The following is a 20068-nucleotide window of genomic DNA, read 5'->3' as shown; positions in this document are numbered from 1 at the left end:
CATTACCATTATCATACAGATTTCCTCCTGAAGAGTGCCATTGAGAAAGGCATTATCAATGTCAAGTTGATGGATTGGCCAGCCTCTTGATAGAGCAATGAAAGGACTACCCTAATGGTGACTAGTTTGACTATAGGGCTAAAAGTTTCAGTGTAGTCAAGCCTTTCCTATTGTGTAAATCCACGAGCAACCAACCTTGCCATATGTCTGCTGAATTTACCTTAAGTATCATATTTTATTTTAAACAACCATTTGCAGGTAACAACTTTCCTACCAGGTGAAAGTTGAACAAGACTCCAAGTTTTATTGTGTAAGAGGGCACTGTACTCAACTTGCATGGTCTGTTTCCATTCAGAATTGGTGAGAGCTTGTATATGATTGGATGGTTCTGTGGCAGCAGACATACTGAATTAAAATCTAAAAATACTTTTATTGTTGAATTAAAATCTACTTACACAAAGGAAATAGAATAACCTATATATAATACTAAGTCCCCAAAATCCTAATAGAATTATGATTTTGGTCCTTATCCTTATTAATCCCTATTAATTACTTATGTGTTTATTTATTCATTAGAAAGTTTAGTGACCATTTATGTAACATACTCAATTTATATAATATCCACAAGAATTCTAAATTTTATTATAAATCATTAAAATGAATGTAATTTATATACTTTAAAATAATTTTTAGAGATAAAAAATAACGGCTTTAGATTTTAGGAAATGAAAATAAAGTTAAAATATCCTGCAAAAACTAAAATTAAAACTTTTTTCAATTTACAATGTTAAAACAAAGGTTCCCAATGCGACACACACTACTAAAAAATTGCAAAATAGCGACCGAAATTTATCAGTTGCTATTTAGCTACTGATTTAACGACGGATTCTAAATAATCAAAATAGCGACTGATTTAGCAACCAAAATAAGTCGTCGCTAGAAAATCGGTCGCTATTTTGGTCGCTAGCTACTAAATTGTAAAAAATGTTGCGACCGACTTTAATTCGGTCTCTAAATAAGAAATTTTGATTTTTTTAAGCGACAGAATTGAATTCGGTTGCTAAATATTAGTTAAAATTAGCAATTTGTTTTAGCGATGGAATTGAATTCAGCCGTTAAATATTAGTTAAAATTAGTGACAGAATTTAATTCGATCGCTAAATATTAGTTAAAATTAGCGACGAAATTGAATTCCGTCGCTAATTATTAGTTAAATTTAGCGACGGAATTGAATTCGGTTGCTAAATAAGAAATCTTGATTTTTAAGTGACGGAATTGAATTTGGTCGCTCAATATTAGTTAAAATTAGCGACAGAATGGAATTTCGTCGATAAATATTAGTTAAAATTAGCGATGAAATTGAATTTGGTCGCTAAATATTAGTTAAAATTAGCAATGAAATTCTATGCTGTCACTAAATATTAGTTAAAAATAGCGACGCAATTAAATTCAGTCGCTAAATATTAGTTAAAATTAGCAACGAAATTTAATTCGATCGCTAAAAATTAGTTAAAATTAGCGAGGGAATTGAATTCGGTCGCAAAATATTAGTTAAAATTAGCGACGAAATTCTATTAGGTCGCTAAATAAAACTTAAAAAAATTTATAAATTGCTTGAAAGTGATGATAATATTGTTGTTGAGTATTAATCCCATTTTCTTTTTTTGTAAGAGCAAGACATTAATTTATAAGAAAAAAATATTTATATGCAATCCTAGATAATTAATACCAATAGTTATTTATGTGAAAAAATATTTAGAGGTTTTTTTTACGATTGGATTTTTAGGGATTTTTTTAATTAGAGTATATGAGTTTTTTAAAATTTCTTATTTATTTTGATCCATATTTATAATATATATTTCTAACTTATGATAACTTTATTTTTAAATAAATTTTTATATTTAAATTTTATTGATAGAAGAGATTGATATCTTAAGGAAAAAAAGAATTACGATAACTTTATTTTAAATTGATTATTTTAAATTATTTAACTAGAATCTTATTAATAATTTACTATATGATTTTGATATTTTTATATAACTAATATGTGATTTTAAACTTGATATGAAAATATTATGATATACCTAGATAAGATTTTAAATTAGTAATTTATTAATGGTTGATAATTAGAAAATAAAACAAGGATAAATATATTTTTTGAATTTTATATCTTAGATTTAAGATGAATAAATATATTAAGTTAATTAATAATTTATTTAAAATGTTAAAATTTAATTTATAAAAATAATATTTTAAAAGAGAAGGGTTATAATAACATCGGTGTAACTTTTATTAAGTATTACATCACTCAATAACCTTATATTAAATGTGAATTTTATAAATTCAACCGTTAGATTGAAAGTTTTTTACTCTTAGATCATATATACAAAATTTTATATGAATTCAAGATGATTTGATACTTCATTCTTGTAAAACAAAATTGACGTAATATATATATTTCAATTAAAATATGAGCACTCTGATTACTTTCAAGTTGTTGTTCAATTTTAACAAAATTTGATATAAACATATAAAGTGATATGAACTTTCAATCTAGCGGTTAGATTTACAAAATTCACATTTAATATAAAGTTATTGAGTGATGTAATACGTAGTAAAAGTTATACCAGTGTTATTATAACCCTTCTCATTTTAAATTATATAAATTATTACTTAAACTTTTAAATTTATAATAAATAATTTAAATTGTATCATAAAATTAATTTTAAATAGAAATAAGTAGATTGTTAATTATGAAAGTAAGTATATATATAAATAAAGATTAATTAAATATAATATAATTATTATTATTAGTAATATAATTATGGCTTAAATATGTTTAAACTACCTTGAATTAGGTCAATTTTCATAATACTACTTTTTAAATTTTTTTTGTTTAAATTACCTGACTAATATTTTTTTTTCAAATTAGTACCTGACGTTAGTTTCCTCTGTTAAATGATGACGTCGCAAACGAACTGCCATGTCATCGCCCAACGTTGTATGCCATGTCAGCACACAATGGCCACCTCATTTTCCACGTAAATTGTAACGTCAGATTTGTAAATTTTTTTAAAAAATTAGTTTCGCGCATATGTTGGAAATTTACGAACTCAGAAACCCATTCATCTTCAACCTTCAAGAACTCACAAAATCATGTTTGAAAATTGTTCCTTTTTGATTTTGAAAATATTGAAGTTGTAATTCGTTTTGATTTTCGTTTTCATTCTCCTTTTTCGTGAAGCTGCTCCGTTTTTGTGTTTCTTCAATTTGGAAACGTGCATTGTACGTGGTTGTTTGTTCCTTGGGTTAGAAGTTTGAAGCACCGTTCTTCGATGACCATTTGTGGAGGTGAGATTTTGTAGCCATAAATAGAGGTAGTTGTTGTCATTGTTGAAGCATTGCCAAAGTTGTTCTAGACGAAGCCCCTTGCCATTCTCTGTCTGTGTTGAAGGTAAGTGATTGGTTATGTTATTAGGGTTTACAATTTGATAGCCTTTAACTGTTCTATTGCTAAGGTTTTTTTGACTCAAAGATTTGGTTTCTTTGTAGTTGTGTTAATGGGTTTCAATTTGAATTATCACGGGGGTCGTTTATAGTTAGACCCCGTGATGCATTATGTTGGAGGCAGCGAGCCAATGTATGTGAAGAATATGGATATGGATAGGTGGTCCTATTTTGAAGCCGTGGAAATTGTAAAAAAAGACTTCGCATGTGGAGAGCATTCTGTTAGGTTGTGGTGGAAATTTGGTCCTTTTGATTTCAAAGAGATTAATTGTGATAGTGTTGCATTAGACATGGCAAACTTTGCAATTACTAACAATGTGGAAGTGGAAATGTTTGCAATTTGTGATGGTGGCAATGAAGGTGTTGTTGGGGACAATTTCTGTAACAGTGATGATGACTCTGTGAGGGATGTTCGGTTGGATGATTTAGAGGAGGAGAGGACTGCTGGATTAGATGATGAATTTGATATAGAAGTTCCTCAATTTGGTCGAATCAAACGTACTCGAAAGAAGATAGTTGCAAGAAAACAACATGATGATACTGAGGAGGAGCAGGAAAATGTTGCTCATAGTGTTCACAACCCTGACTTAGAAGGTGTCAAAGTTGAAGTAGTTTGGGTTGCTGAGGATGAAAAGCCTGTTGAAATGACTGGTCTTGAACGTGACTTACCAAGTGCTATGCAAAGTGATGCACATAAAAATCCTACTAGTGCTGCTTGGAATGATGTTGGTGACGGGGATGCTGCTGGTGATAGGGATGGTGTTGTTGACAGAAATGCTGGGAATGATGCTGGAATTGATGCCAATGTTGTTGTTGGAAAAAAAAAGAAAGAAAGGAAAAGGTGGTAGAAAAAAAGATCCGAATAGAAATACAAAGAATTATGGATTGCATCACAAAGGTTTTGTAAATGCTAGTGAATTTTATAGCTCACAGAGAGTAGAAGAAGATATTGAGCATGGGTATGCTAGTGAGACTTTGAAAAGTGATGACTCTGAGGAAGATGGCCTATGTAGGAAATATGAGCGGTTTAACATAGATTTGTTGAACAAAGACTTCAAGTGGAAGTTAGGATTGGAATTTGGTTCTATTAAAGAGTTTAAAGAAGCAATCTTAGAGTACAATGTGTTGAATGGAAAGGAGATAAGGTTTGACTATAACGATAAGAAGAGGGCCAGGCAAGGTGTAAACATTGTGCTGAGTACTCTGTGTATGTGAGCAAGGTCAGTAATTGTGAGACTTACAGGCTGAATACTTTGCATGATAAACACACATGTGGAAGGGTTTTTCATAATACATGTGCAAAGTCTTGCTGGTTGCCAAGGTTTTGATAAATAAAATGAAAGCTACAACTAGTGACATGGCATTGAAAGATATAGTTGGTGAAATTCAAGCCAATTATTCGACTGGAATATCAATGTCGAGGGCATGAAGGGCTAAACAAATAGCAAAAGGTGTCATTGATGGTGACTTTGTAATGCAATATAAACAACTTTGGAGGTTGAAAAATCTGGGAATCGGGTTGCATGTTGGGGTGGGGATGGAGATTTTGAGGTGAACCACTTACACAATGGTGAGAAGTTTATTGTTGACATAAACCAAAATTATTGTAGTTGAAATTTATGGAATTTGGTAGGCATTCCATGCAGGCATGCAGTGGCTGCACTGCAATTTAGAAAGTTGAACTTCATGAATTATGTTGATAGTTGTTATTCTAGGGATACATATATTACGTGCTATGCAAACAAGATTTCAGCCACAAATGGGCAAGATATGTGGCCTGAAAGTCAATTTGATGAGATTCAACCACCTAAAAATAAAAAGGGCCCTGGGTGACCAAAAAAACTGAGAAGAGAACTAGGTGAAATTGACCCAAATGTGACAAAACTGACAAGGGACTTTGGAAAGTATAGGTGTAAGAGATGTGGTGTTCAAGGACATAACACCATAACTTGTGCAAAGCTAGCACCAACACAACAACTAGCCAATCAAACACACACTAATGAAACACCAGCACCAGATCTGAATGTTGGACCATATACACAACATGTTGCACCTGAAGGAGTTACCACAAGAAAGAAGGTATATGCTATAATAATAACAAATTCATTGCTTATATACAAATACTAATCTTTTACCTTTTTGTAGGGAAGAAACATGAGACCAAAATTGGTGCCAAGAAGACCCTCCAAAGGAGTAACCACAACAAAAAAGCAAGTAGATCTGAATGATGAGAATGCTACAACAGAAACACCAATTACAGAAGGACCAACTCTAGAAGGACCAAGTGCACCAGAAAAAGAACCATAACAGGAACAGAGGAGAAAGGAATACATTTTTTTTAGGATTACTTTTGCTACAAAATGTGTATTTAATGATGTTCATCTTTTGGGGACCGTATTGTACCTTTTTATGACAACGAAACTATAAACAATGTGCATCGTGCAGTGTCCACCTTTTGGGACCACAATTTTGTGTCTTTCTGTCTGAGCATGCTATGTGCAATATTCAAGTAGTCAAATGAAAATTATTAAATTTGTAGGTACTAATGTATGACATAATTTTTGGTTGTGTTATGCAAAAACTACCATCATTCAGGTAGTATTATAAAAATTGTTAATATTTGAAGGTAGTAAGTTGTATAAGTTAGTGTTTCTACAACAACAAGATATGAAACATTGAATTCAATTGAATACTATTTCAGTTCAAAACATATTCAAAACATACTTGTTTACAGTGCAGATAAACCTTCATTGTTTTTGAAAATAAATTCAATTAAATATAGTTCACAATTGCATTCAAACCATTCAAACCATTAAACTGCATTCAAACCATCAAATTGCATTCAATTACAAACTGTTAAGAGTGTACATCTTTCCTACCAACATTGATTGTTATTACAATGCTTACAACTGTCATGAAAACCCAAAGCACTATTACTACAAATCCTAACATCTTGACCCTATTTCTCTCAACTAAAATCCTCTTCTTCTTGCGTGAAATTTTCAACTTCAATAACGCAAGTTGTTCATGAATAACAGAACATTCTTCCTGAAGCCCTGCAATTTCTTTTTTGCTTTTTGCAATTTTCTCTTCATTTGCCTTTTCTACATCCATTAAAGCACTAATTCTTAACTTCAACTCTTCAATTTCGCGAATATGACTCCCTAAGACAGATTCACCCACAGATGTGTTGTCACCATCTTTTACCCAAAGAAAAAAATTGCAACTGTTAGGTTCCTACAACCAAAAATTTAAACAAAATTGTTATAAACAAAGGAAAACCCTAAACCCTAACCCAATAGATGCCATTTGCAAAACACAAAATTAAAACCAACTTACGTTCCAATTATGACATCTCCAAAACCTTTTACTAGGATTATCTTTATTATGGGATGTCAAAATGATAGCGGGTTTCTTACATTTACAACTGATGGGTGTTCTTGTAAAAGACGAGAACGATGAACCACGGAAGGAACTCATTTAATGAAGACAAACCCAAACCCAACTTCGGTCAACGATGAAGACAAACGAAAAACAACCCTAACCCCTTCTCTCCTTCTTCTCTTTCTTTCACGGTTCTTCTTCTTCACCCACGAGAGAGTTCTTCTTCTTCTTTTAGGGATTTTTCAATTTGTTGTCAGACCCCTCTTTCAGTTTCTTATTAAGTCTCAAACGTGGAGAATGAGGTGGCCATTGTGTGCTGACATGACATACAACGTTGGGCGATGACATGGCAGTCCGTTTGCCACATCATCATTTAACAGAGGAAACTAACATCAGGTACTAATTTGAAAAAGAAATATTAGTCAGGTAATTTAAACAAAAAAAAATTTTAAAAAGTAGTAATCTGAAAATCGACCTAATTCGAGGTAGTTTAAACGTATTTAAGCCTATAATTATTATATATATTATTATATATTTATAATGGTCCGGATACACCAAAATGATAAAGATCCAAAGATAGTATAAGTATGAGATTGGATAGTTGAGGATGACTTAAATGAATTAATTTGTACTACTTATACTAACAACATGCATATACTTTTTGGTAGCTTATCTCATCAGAACTTCATAGTTAAGCGTGCTTGACTTAGAGTAATATAGGGATGGGTGACCTTCTGGGAAGTTTCCAGAAATTGTGTAATTAAGGACAAAACATGCTAAACAGTTAAGTATTGTGAAATAAAATCCTTAAGAGGCCAAATATGAGTGGTTCGTAGCGACCAAATTTGCGACGTCTATAAAATTTAATAAAATAAAAAATAAATATTTAGCGACCGATTTATTTGGTAACTAATTTGATTCCATACACTTCAACGACCAAAATCATTGCAACCATTTTGCGACTGAAATTTTTGGTCGTTAAACAGCGACTGAAAATTTTTCCATCGCTAAACAGCTTAGCGACCAGGGTTTTAGCGACTGATTAAATTCAGTCGCTAAGGTAAATAGCGACCGATTTTAACAATTTAGCGACCGATTTTGGTGGTCGTTAAATTGCATATTTTTTGTAATGACATTCGACCTCACATGCTAATATAATCATATAAAATAAAAGAAATAACAAAGGAATTCGATATAAACTTCATTGAATAGAAAAATCATTCATGAATTTCCTCAGATAGAGATATCACATATGAAACATAACCAAAACTAACAAATATAAAACAAGTGTCTAACAAAGTCATTACAATTGAGAATCAAATATCAATTTTATCCATGATAAAGATTAAGAAAATAAAAAATCCTAAGTTACTACTATGATGTCACATCCTAACAAAACTCGACACATCATCATCACATAAGGCCTAAGCCTCATCTCCAACATCATTTTTAGGATGATTCTCACTTGCAAAACATATACAAGAACACAAAGGCAAATAGAGGGGAGTGCAAACATCTCACTGTGATTGTCAATGTAAGATATGGCCGAGTAGCCACATACAACAAAACAACATACATATATAAATAAATTCATCATCATGGTATAGCAGTCACAACTCAAACTCACTTAGCATATTAACAAGTCATGATTCATATCCATGTCATGTGCACAAGCTTCTCTAGTTTATATGTACGTGACACCAATAAAACACTTCAATCATTGGTCAAAGCCATAAATAGAGTAGCCTAGGAAAACATGTCAACTTAAGCCACCATAACACTCTACACTAAGAGAAGATACATCAGGACACTACAAAAAATTATGTAATTAGTAAGGATTTTTTTCTGGCGGTTTCAAAAAATCACAAAATATTATATTTCTGGCAGTTATTTTAACCGTCACAAAAGAATGATATTTTCAGCGGTTTAAAACCGCCACAATCTTTAAATACCTCTCCGTGTCATCCATTTTTTTATATTATTTTTAAACAAATAAAAATCAAAAATAAAAAACTTCGTTCCCTATTCTTTTCTCACTTCGTTCCCTCCCTCAATCACTCCCCCACTCGCTTACTCCCAGTCCCTCACTCACTCCCAGCTTTTCTTGCTTTCCTTCAATCGCAATTCACACCCAGTCACATTCTCGGTAAGGCCCTATTCCCCCATTTTTTTATTTAAAAAAAAGAGATAAAATGTTTGAAAAGAGACAAGTTTCTCGAGGAAGGATCCAAAGGCCAATGAATGGTTATAGTTTTGCAGAAGTTGTTGATCGCAGTGGTATGAGACAAGATTCAATTCATTCGCTCCTCTCTTCTCCTTAGAGAAATTGAATCAATAAAATTCAAATGGACGCTATAAGAAAGCAAGCATTGAAGCTTCGGGAACAGGTTGCTCGCCATCAACAGGTTCTCACACTCTTCACTAGATCCTTCACTTTCTTCGTTCCTTCTCTGAATTTCGGTATACCTTCTCATGCTTTTCATTTTGTTTGCTATGTATCGTTGCTATTTTCCGATGCAATTTTCATTTAACTCCTCGTAATTGTTATCCTCGTGAATATGAATCATGTTACACCGTAGAGTGTTGGATATAATAGAATTTCGCACTTGCATTGCGGAAATCAATCAATAAATAAAACGTTGATTAGAGTTGAATTTTAAATCGGTGTCTTATCTTGCTTACGCGTTGAGCTCGGTAGCTGAATTCAGCCTCACCGAGTAATGCGCATGTATATGTTTCCATCTCAATTACGGCCAAAACTTAGATGCATTTACACATCGTTGATGCATGTACTTTTAGTGTTCTTCAATTAAATTTGGTGTTTCACATCGTTGATGCATGTACTAAAGGTTTCTATTATTGGTCAATGTAGATTTAAGAGGTGAAACTACAATTATGATGGAAAAACAACACGAAAATTGGTCAATATGAAGCTACAATTATGATGCGAAAACAACATAAAAATCACATATAGAACTATATCTAAGATTTGTCCTTCATTAATTGTGAAGATTTTCATTTCCCTTTTTATTCCTGTTTCTCAAAGGTTACTTCGTTTTGATTAGTTCATTTGAATCATTTCTCAATTATCAACTTGCTAATGAAAATTCAGAATTATTGCTATTTAGGCTGTTCTGAAACAGTTTGGAGGTGGCGGTTATGGAGTTTCAGATAATGTGGTTACCGATGGAGTGGAGCTGCAACTACACCAGAAACTTGAGAGACTTTATATATCAACACGTGCAGGGGAGGTTAGTTGGTTCTTTGATTTCAATTCTTTGTTTCCATTCATAGTTTCTGTTGATTTATCCCATCTCCCTTCGGCTGATAATAACTTCTAATGTGATTTCAGCATTATCAAAGGGATATTGTTCGTGGTGTAGAAGGTTATATTGTTACTAGGTCCAAGCAAGTGGAAATAGGTGCATAACATTGGTTATGAAGCTTTTATAAAAGTTTGTTGCTGTTAGTTAGCATAAATATTGTTTTTGAACTCATATGCATGTTATGTAACAGGAGCAAAGTTGTCGGAAGATAGCAGGAAATATGGTGTAGAAAATACATGTACTGGTACTACATTGTGTAGAGCTGCACTAAGTTTTGCACGAAAGTTTTTAAAGAGTATTTAAATAATTAGTGAATAACTTTTCTGATTTAGGCCTAAGGGGTAGGGTTGTTGGATTGTTTGAAATTAGTCCCTTGTTGGTGAAGGAAGGCATTCTGTTATGTCCTATTCATGTAGGAATTTAATATATTTTCCCCATTTTATTATGTGCTATACATAGTAAATGATCCTTTTTTTTTCATGTAAAGAAAGTATATGGTGCAGAAGTGATTGCATGGTCAGAGAAAATGGGTGGAAATGTTTGCAATTGCAGACCACAGTCTTGGAATTCAGGGTCATCCCGAGTATACAAGAGATATACTATTTCATCTGATTCATCACCTTCTCAATAAGAATGTCATAGAGGTAACTTCATAGCATTATTATTAATTAGCAAATTTCACAGTTTTTGTATTAAAGTCTTGGACCTTATTGTTATAATACAGAAAGGATTATTAGTGGAAGATTTGAAGTGTCGATTTGAGTTGGCCGAGGCAGATAACGAGTGCTGGGAAAAGACATGCAGGAACTTTCTCAGGGGGAAACAGAGCTCAGGCACTTTCTGAGCACAGTTGGAAGGCAAGCCACTATGGAATTACAAAATTAAATGAAATATGTAACAAATATGTTAAGATAAAATTAGGGGTTCACAATATGTAACAAAGTCTTGTCTAAGTACACCGTGTATATACATTTCCTATTTAACTGCATGCATGGTTGAATTGGGTAATGGTATAACAGAAATTATAAAATTACAAATTAAAAATAATTAGTAGCAATCTCTGACACTTACTTCCTAATATTTTATTTATTATTGGTTAAAATAATAAATTTTGGTGAGTCTTACTATTCAATTATGATATATTAAATGAAATATAACATTCACAAAATTTTTGATAAAAAAATTTAACCAACAACAAGAATAATATTAATAAAAATGTATTAGAAAGAGTATAGTTAGCATTCATGAAATTATGCTTGTTTTTGGTTTGTGGTTGAAAAATGGTAAATATATGTTTTGTTCACATTAATTGCTATAAATTATTTGATATTGTACTTGTGTAGTGTTTACAAGGATTGGTGAGAAGATTATGAATATTGTCCATTATACTATAGTCGGGTGTTGCAAGATTTACCATTGCAGGTGATTTATTGCTATTTTTAGCAGGGAAATTGAAAGGTAGCCTTTTTGCTTCTTAATCTTGGTACTGGTCAATCAATAGCTAGTATTGTGTTAATATTTCATGAGATTAAATGAGGTATTCTATCACAGGTTCTGTGGTATTCACCTTTTATATGTATACATACACTAGTGCATTACTGAACTGATTTTCGGCTTTAACAAATCTGTTCCTTAGTACCAAATTACCAATAACAATGGAATTTGATATGGGGAAACTTGGTGGTTATGAGGTGGCTTTATTTGGCCTAATATCAAGTTGGAACAGTATTGAAGATTGTATAGTTCAAATGCAATCAATTAGTGTCATATCTTATTAATGTGTTCCTAGCATCAATTCTAATTCTGTTTTCTTGTTGGGATGGCTGCAATCTATGACTGAAGCTCTTTAAATCATTCACAAAATTCAACTCTCACAATTTTTTAAATGGACAAAGATAGCTTACTTTTATACAATGGTAAGAAAATGTCCAAATTTCCTTCCATACCCAATTTGTCAGTTTTTTTCCTTGCATTATATCTTCTGTTTTTGTTTTAATTTGAAATTAATGGTTTATTTCCGGGTCAACTTTACAAGGGTGCAATTGGTTATTCCAGCAGAATTTGTTTGCAGATTGACACTACAATGATGTTCCCTGTGTCAGTTGCAGCTCCTGCAGTGGTTGTTCATAGACAAGTGAGCTTTCGGTTAATTCAATACTATCATGTTTATAAAACAGTGAAATCAATATACCGCCATACCTTGATGTTTGCTGGATTTTGTTACTGATTGAGGTAAATTTTTTTGACCCCATCAATTTCTTTATTAAATGTTTTGTTCTGGCCAAAGGTGATATAATTGAATACAATCATCAGATGCCAGCTGTTCCAGTCAGAACAACCAATGCTCTTACACTTTCCAGTATGGAGATGGTAGTGGGACATGAGGCTATTACGTGCCAGACATGATGCATTTGAATGATGTTCTTGAGGGTTCTTTGACGACAAATTCTTCAGTGCATGTAGTTTTTAGGTGACCTTTCATTAGCCTGAAATGATTGATACCATCCCTATTTTTCATGATTTGATCTTTGACAAAGCTTGATGGAGAAAATGGTGTTATGTTTGGATTTGGGCAACATGAAATTCATGTCATTTCCTAGCTCTCCCATTGTCTGAAAAGAGATAGCAATGGAATGGGAGGGAGATATTTTTTCTTGGTGTGATGGTAGAGTCAAACATAGTTAAACAATCATGCTTAAATTGAATAGGATTATTATAAATAACTATATATTTTTTCTAAGTATTTACTATAACTGTATATTTAAAATTTAAACTTAAAAAAAAAACTCTATGTTATTTAATCACGCAATCATATCACAGTTAGTTCTTTCATCAGAATAAAAATGCTATATTTTGATATACTGTCAAACTTATATTTCTTTTGGTGGTTTTTAAGTAAACAATGTATATATGCTAATATGTACATAATTAATTCGCTGACTATACATGAGTCAATTGCAAAAATTTCCTTGTCAACCACGGTTTTAAACTGCCAGAAATGCTTAATTAGGAAAAATCTAGATGAATTTTGTGGAGGTTTTAAACTGTCAGAAGCTGTAAAACAAGTAACATAAAATACATTTTGTGGTGGTTTAAATGTTGAATGAGGAAAAATTTAGATGAATTTTGTGGCGGTTTTAAACCGCCATAACTGTAAAACAAGTAACATTAAAATGTATTTTGTGGCGGTTTAAAATCGCCACAAAGTGATTGAATTTTCTGACGCCCAAAACCAGCGTTTACAAAATATACACCACAAACTGTTTTTGGCGACTGTGGACCTAGTGGTTATTGATGACGCCGATAATGCGATTTGTGGCAGTTTTTAACCGCCAGAAACGACAAAAATAACCGTCATAAATCACACATTTTTTTGTAGTGGGACATGTTAGGACAATAGTGTTGCCCATGTTACACCTTATGCACACAACACATGCAAAATAAGGGCTCTCAAACCCAATTATCCCCAAGGTCATGAATCCCAAAGCTAACAAGAGGAAGACCTTCCTTAGTTATTGTATTTCTTATCATGCCCATTAAAACATTTATGCTTATGATACATGTCACATAAGACCCAATGCATAGTTCACATGATATGTATTCATCGTCACAAGTTCACATCATAGATCACATTCATGTCGCTACTAAGCAATCATGCCCAAACTTTATCTTGGAAAATCCTCAGCTTAGATTTCATGTCACATTACTATCACATCATCCACATATAAACACATATCATACATCATCGTGAACAACCTCAAAGATAAGCACAAGGTCAAATTATGCTATTAAGTTACACATAATCCATTACTCAATTAGCATACTATATTCTTTAATTAAAAAAGGTCATTACATTGCTTATGTACTTCAAAACACATCATTAAGTACATAAAACAAGTAATTGAGAACCTATAGGGTGTCGCTCGACATTGAGCACCCTACACCTAGCACAATTCACAAAGAGAACATATGTTGCTCTTTGGAAGACCCACGTTCGGCGTCACGCCCAATGAGATTGCACCAGGGAGCTCCTTGAAGCTCCAAAGTCTAGTGTGGATCATCCCACGCCCGACGTATGAGTCACATAGAACAACTTATGCCCTTTGTTGCTCCCATGCCTAGTGCCCCTTAAGGTTCATAATGCCATGCCAAAAACTTCTATGCAAAAAGTGCAAAAAATCGCACTAAACATACCAACACGCAAATCATGAAACCCAATTGGTAAAAATGTGCATAAATCCTAATTCTACACAAATAAGTCATGAATTAAACATCCAAAACATCAATGTAACTTACAAATGCACTTTACTTTATACTTTAGACTTCCCACAAGAACTACAAGAACTTAGATTCGTGATTTAGGCAATTAACATGAAATCAAATATACATATATTTCATTCATCACAAATAAAGCACATAAGTATTCTATGAAACATAAGTTCACAACATACTTAAACAGATAAGGGATAAGAGATTCCTCCCTCACAATATACTTAAACAGATAGGAGATTAGGGGGCCAATCTCCCTACCTTACAAATTTAGAGTGAAACTACTCATTCACTCTTACATTGATGAATGTTGGATGATGGGTGTGAAATTCCAAGATGATCTTCAATAGCCTTCAATTGTCCAAGATTTTCACATGTAAAGAGAAGCATGAGAAAGCATAAAAAAGGAAACTAACGCTAACCCTCGTTTAACTCATCAGTTAATAGAATAAACCACAATTACCCTTTTTTTTCCCTCACATTAATTAAATAAAGCATTTAATTAAAGAAACATAAAATAAAACATACTTCTTCCAACATATATATATATATATATATATATATATATATATATATATAATAAATTTTGCAACCTTTCTTTTTTTATTTTAATTAAAAACACACACACACATATATATAATACCAATTAAATCTCTTATTAATTTATTTAAAAAAATTGGGATGTTTACACCAATTATTTCAATAATGAAAAAAAATGCATTGACCAAAATCAAAACATAGTATTTTATATGAAATTTAAACTTATATATTAATATCACATTCAACATTTAAGCATTTAAGGTCAAATTAAGTAAAAATCACTTACTTTCTATTTTGTGTAATATTTAGGTAGAATTTGTTAGATAAAAAGACAATTTAAAATCCCTCAAAGTTATATTTTAATGATAATAACTATAATCATTTTTGTAAAGCATAAAATATTAAGCTCTAAGATAGTTAGTATAAATTGCATATTAAGACAATATATATTAATGTTTATGCATGTTCGCTTATCAAAACTAAATGTATCGTCTGTTGACGTGAACAAATGCTTTAAATAAAATATTTAATATGTTGATATTTCTATCATCTGTTTTCATATTATTCCTTAACGGGTCATAGGAGTAAAAACATCTTTGGTGCCTGAAACATATAAAGGGATGATATTCTTTTCATTAGAGAAAGGACAATCAAATATCTCAAAGTATGTGAAGTCAGCCAAAAGTTGTTTGAAATTGACACACATTACAATTCCTTTTCTTTTATACATTAAATTTGATAAATAACATTCTTGATCAGATAAGAAATGCTCATTTAATGATACGCATTAAATGCAAACATTAATTGCATCAATAGATACGTCTTCATACAAGGAGGCAAGATGAAGCAAGTTGATAAGTGAAACTTAAGGATTTACTATGGTCATCTTCACTTTGTATTTTAATATAACAAAGCTTGGACAAGTTAAAAAAAAAAAGCAACAAACAAACTTATTGTTTATTCTTTCTTTGTAAAGATTTGTATTTAAATGTTTTATCACATCTTGCCTATAAGACGACATCTCAACTTAAACTTTATGTTTACTTGAATCGTAAAGGGACTAGGTGTTTAAAAAATACTTAGTGTTGAAACTTGGAGAAAATTTGTCTTTAAAAGAATACTTGAGTAGTTTGCTTGAAAAGATAAATAAAAAAATACTTATTAGGTTGAACCAGAAGTGACTTATGAAGGAATACTTGTATTTTTGTGAAAAATAGTAGAGCTTGGTCAATAACCTAACATACTCTCGATAGTTGAGACTAATCTATACAAAATTACTTTGTGTTCTTTGTTTTTCTTCATCTGCACTTAAGTATTTACTTTACTGCTTCATAAAGTGTTATGTTTTTTATAAACATAATTCAACCTCTCTTTGTAATGCCTATCTTTTCTCCACATAATTATTAGAGGACAAAGTATGAAGAATGCCTTGAATTAGTTTAAAAGATAGGTTGTGACTAGCATGCAAAAACTTGTCATATCTCCCACAATGAAATAGATTTTTTGACCGTATGATAGATACGTTTTTAATTCAAGGAGCTAGATTTGGTTTTGACCACTTGTACTTGATTGATATTATTTGACATTCTTTTATAAATTTCCAACGCATGTAAAAACTCAACCTAATGTGGATGAGTTTTAATATTAGCCTATGGAGCTTGCACATGGTCATAGGATCCAACTTTACAAGTAAGGCAAAATTGCCCAATTTCATAAAACTCCTAACAAGAACAAAATCATAAAATTAATAAGATCCCTTAAACTAAAAGAAACTTAAACTCTTTAGCCCCATTGTTACACTATAAGTGCAAGATCCTAGAATAATCAATGAAGCCTCAAGCTTCGCCTCCATTAAACTTCTTCTCTAATACTGGATCTATGCCTACAAATGATGATCAATCCAAACACACGCAACAACAAAAACAGAGAGTGAGAATACATCTCATCCATGTATAATACATATGAAGCATAAGAATAACCCTAAATAGGAATACATCATATTTAAACTTCATTCCATGCATTCATAATCATGAAGCATCAAAGGAAATATTCATCTCAATTTACACCAATTCACTTTACATCCATATAGGAAGCCCAATCAATTACAATTAACATACATAGACTCATGCAAATGCATTTGCCTAATTCTATATGCATGTGGTACTAATATCCTTATGATTATCATCATCAACTTAAAATAACCTAGTAGACATGGAATGGGACCATCCCTCTACGATGTAGGGACTACCTCCCTTTGATGATCCCCCTTGATCCATCCTCAACCAGGGAACATCTATCAGGGTCCTATCGAAGTTTTATAGCTGGCCATGGTCACCTCATTCTCATTGGAGGATCCCTAGCATAACACCGCTTAGGTTTAGCTAGATGACCTTTGGGACCTACCTACATAGACTCACATTATCTTACAACAAAATATGTATGTATGAACTTTACTAACAATACCACATTATCACATAATATGCATGTGGTACTAATATCCTTGTGATTATCATCATCAACTCAAAATAACCTAGGAGACATGGAATGGGACCACCCCTCTACGATGTAGGGACCACCTTCCTCCGATAATCCCCCTTGATCCATCCTCAACCAGGGAACATCTATCATGGTCCTATCAAAGTTTTATAGCTGGCCATAGTCACCTCATTCTCATTGGAGGATCCCGAACATAACACCCCTTAGGTTTAGGTAGATGACCTTTGGGACCTACCTACATAGACTCACATTATCCTACAACAAAACTTTTATGTATGAACTTTACTAACAATACCACACTATCACATAATTACAATAACCTTTACATGTAACTTGCTATATCGCAACCCTGAACTTATCCACCACATTTCCCCGTATCAACTCATAGTGATCCATCACAACATCCATTCATCATATATTCTCATACATCAATATCATATGTCCTCGTCATTCATACACATTAGAACGCATTGTATACTTAAACTCTTATATTCCTAGCTTCTTTCTAGTTCTCCCAATTATATCCCCTTTCTTAATTCATTAATTTTATTCTTGTAATATTAACACTTAATCACTCCTCACAGCTCCTTTGATATTAAATTGTCTACATAACCTAGTAGATTGTGAAAATGGTGTGGCACCCAACAAGGTCAAACTCATGCCCAACTCAAAGAAATCAAGGATCTCTCTACCAAAATCACATTCAACATGGTATTACTCACACTTGGCATGAAGAGGTTTTGAACCTCTTTAGAACTAATTCACCCAACATGATTAGAGTCACACTCGATGTTAATCCTTCTCAAAATGTCATCAATGTGGCGCTAGGTGAGACACTCTAAGCCCAACACAAGGGAGTCCAAGACCTTTTTGGCATCCATGCATGTAGACCCCTAAAATTGTCCGGGTCAGAAATAAAGCTTGAAGACTCTTGAGGACTGAAGGAAAGTCAGCCAGAAGGACTCATGGAAGGCCCTAGGAGGATTCTCTGTAGGTCTAGAGGTCTTGTAATAGCTCAAAATAAGGAAGTGGAGGGAATGAAGCCCAATACGGCCTCCCAAAAGTTCAGTACGGCCGTATTGAACATTTTGAACTACAATACGGCCGCACTGAACTTAATACGGCCGTATTGAGGTTTCTTGAACTTCAATACGGCCGCACTGAACTCAATACGGCTGTATTGAGGTTTCTTGAACTTCAATACGGCCGTACTGAATTCAATACGGCCGTATTGTAGTTCAAAAACTCAATACGGGCCGTATTGACCCCCAGAGGCCGTACTGCGCCTCATCCCTATAAATATGACGTCAATTGGACGTCATTTGACACTTTTACACTGAGTTTTAACCCTCTTCTTGAGTATTCTGGGTTTTTTTGAGCAGTGCTCTGCCTAGAAATCACTCGGAGAGTTGATCCGACAAAGTTCTCGAGTTCTGAGCTTTTTGCTTGAGTCTCGAACTGAGTCGAAGGGAAATCCTCCGGATTTCCATAGTTAAAATTTTCTAGGAGGGAGCGAGCGGGCTTGTAGAGCGAGGGAACGCCAAAAAGCTTCCCAGTTTTACTTGAATATAAAAGCACGCTTCAAAGGTTTCTTCTTAAGACCTTCCTTTTACTGCTTTCTGTGTGTATATTTAACTGTCATCATGTAGATAGTTAAGTTATAATTGTTTAGAATAAATAGGGGTAATTTAGTAATTTCGCACTATTATTTTTAGAAATAATCTGTCATAGGGAACCCGAAAGGGGCGCTGTGGGGTGCTAACACCTTCCCCACGCGTAACCGACTCCCTTACCCGACTCTGGTTGTCATGGCCGAAGTCGATTTTTGAATCGATTGCCTTAAACTTCTTTTTCCAATGTTTTGAGTAAAACATTGGTGGCGACTCCATGAACCCTTCCTTTTTATGAAAACCGCTAATCCATGGAGGGTCCCGCTTGGGATTAACATGGATTGGTGAGCCTTTAAAAAAAAAAAAAAAAAAAAAATTGCTCGTTTGACAAGGTCTCAGTTTGAGAATAAGTCATTCTAGCAATCCATATTTTTAAACAAATAAAAGAGTCCAACCATCCATCGCGAATGCCGAAAGCCCGTTTCGGGCCGGTGGCAACAGATGGCGACTCCACTGGGGAAGCCTCGAGAGTCAGTCCCATTTAGTGATGGATTATTTCTAAAATAATAGTTTAAAATTACTTCATTACCCCTCGCTTGTATGATAATATGTTTTATTTATTTGGCTTTAAATAACTGTTGTATGTTTAAATTCTCGCAATTGTTTGGAATACAAACTGTACACAAACCTTTGCACACAACAGTTCCCTCTATACCCGGGGGCATGAGTGGAAAGCCATAGGGAGTGGATGTTAGTACGGCCGGTTGTCGAATGGGTCTATAGGTGCCCGTAGACCGTTGTCGGAAAGCATCACTCAAGGTGATAACCATGAACTCAAGTCCGACAGTGCGTTGGAGCTTTCCATCGACTTACGACGAGAGGAATTGGGTCCCTATAATGGGGGCACCTTGGGGGCCTCAGACCGGTGAGAACAGT

The 20068-nt window shown here is 33.2% G+C and overlaps 1 protein-coding gene across 7 annotated transcripts; it reads left to right on the top strand.

Annotated features, from left to right (window-relative positions):
- The first annotated feature begins 8858 nt into the window (after positions 1-8858).
- LOC109816975 (SH3 domain-containing protein 2) lies at positions 8859-12906 on the top strand. 7 transcript variants are annotated; one of them, XM_083072506.1, is made up of 9 exons: positions 8871-9037; positions 9143-9296; positions 10020-10142; positions 10244-10313; positions 10408-10461; positions 10705-10861; positions 10942-12133; positions 12253-12449; positions 12531-12906. In XM_083072506.1, the coding sequence occupies exons 2-6, from the start codon at positions 9237-9239 to the stop codon at positions 10827-10829; spliced, it is 432 nt and encodes a 143-aa protein (XP_082928632.1). In that variant the 5' UTR covers positions 8871-9037; positions 9143-9236; the 3' UTR covers positions 10830-10861; positions 10942-12133; positions 12253-12449; positions 12531-12906. The 7 variants fall into 7 exon arrangements, 5 of the variants coding, with proteins under 5 accessions (XP_082928634.1, XP_082928631.1, XP_082928633.1 ...); XR_014433069.1 differs by having other exon boundaries at positions 8859-9037; positions 9143-9351; positions 10942-12449; XR_014433070.1 differs by having other exon boundaries at positions 8860-9037; positions 10004-10142; positions 10942-12449.
- Positions 12907-20068: the final 7162 nt, after the last annotated feature.

The sequence above is a fragment of the Cajanus cajan genome, chromosome 4 (assembly GCF_000230855.2).
Source record: "Cajanus cajan strain Asha chromosome 4, NIPB_CcT2T_4, whole genome shotgun sequence".
NCBI classification, from domain to species: Eukaryota; Viridiplantae; Streptophyta; class Magnoliopsida; order Fabales; family Fabaceae; genus Cajanus; species Cajanus cajan.
The sequence above is the reverse complement of the archived record's forward strand: the minus strand, read 5'-3'. Positions and strand labels throughout refer to the sequence as shown.

Excerpts from the sequence above, each read along its gene's own strand:
- LOC109816975 (XM_083072505.1), top strand. The coding sequence starts at position 9,237 with ATGGACGCTATAAGAAAGCAAGCATTGAAGCTTCGGGAACAGGTTGCT. Across the intron at positions 9,297-10,019 it reads AGGTTGCTCGCCATCAACAG|GCTGTTCTGAAACAGTTTGG; the intron begins GTTCTCACACTC and ends ATTGCTATTTAG. Across the intron at positions 10,462-10,704 it reads TGTAGAAAATACATGTACTG|AAAGTATATGGTGCAGAAGT; the intron begins GTACTACATTGT and ends TTTCATGTAAAG.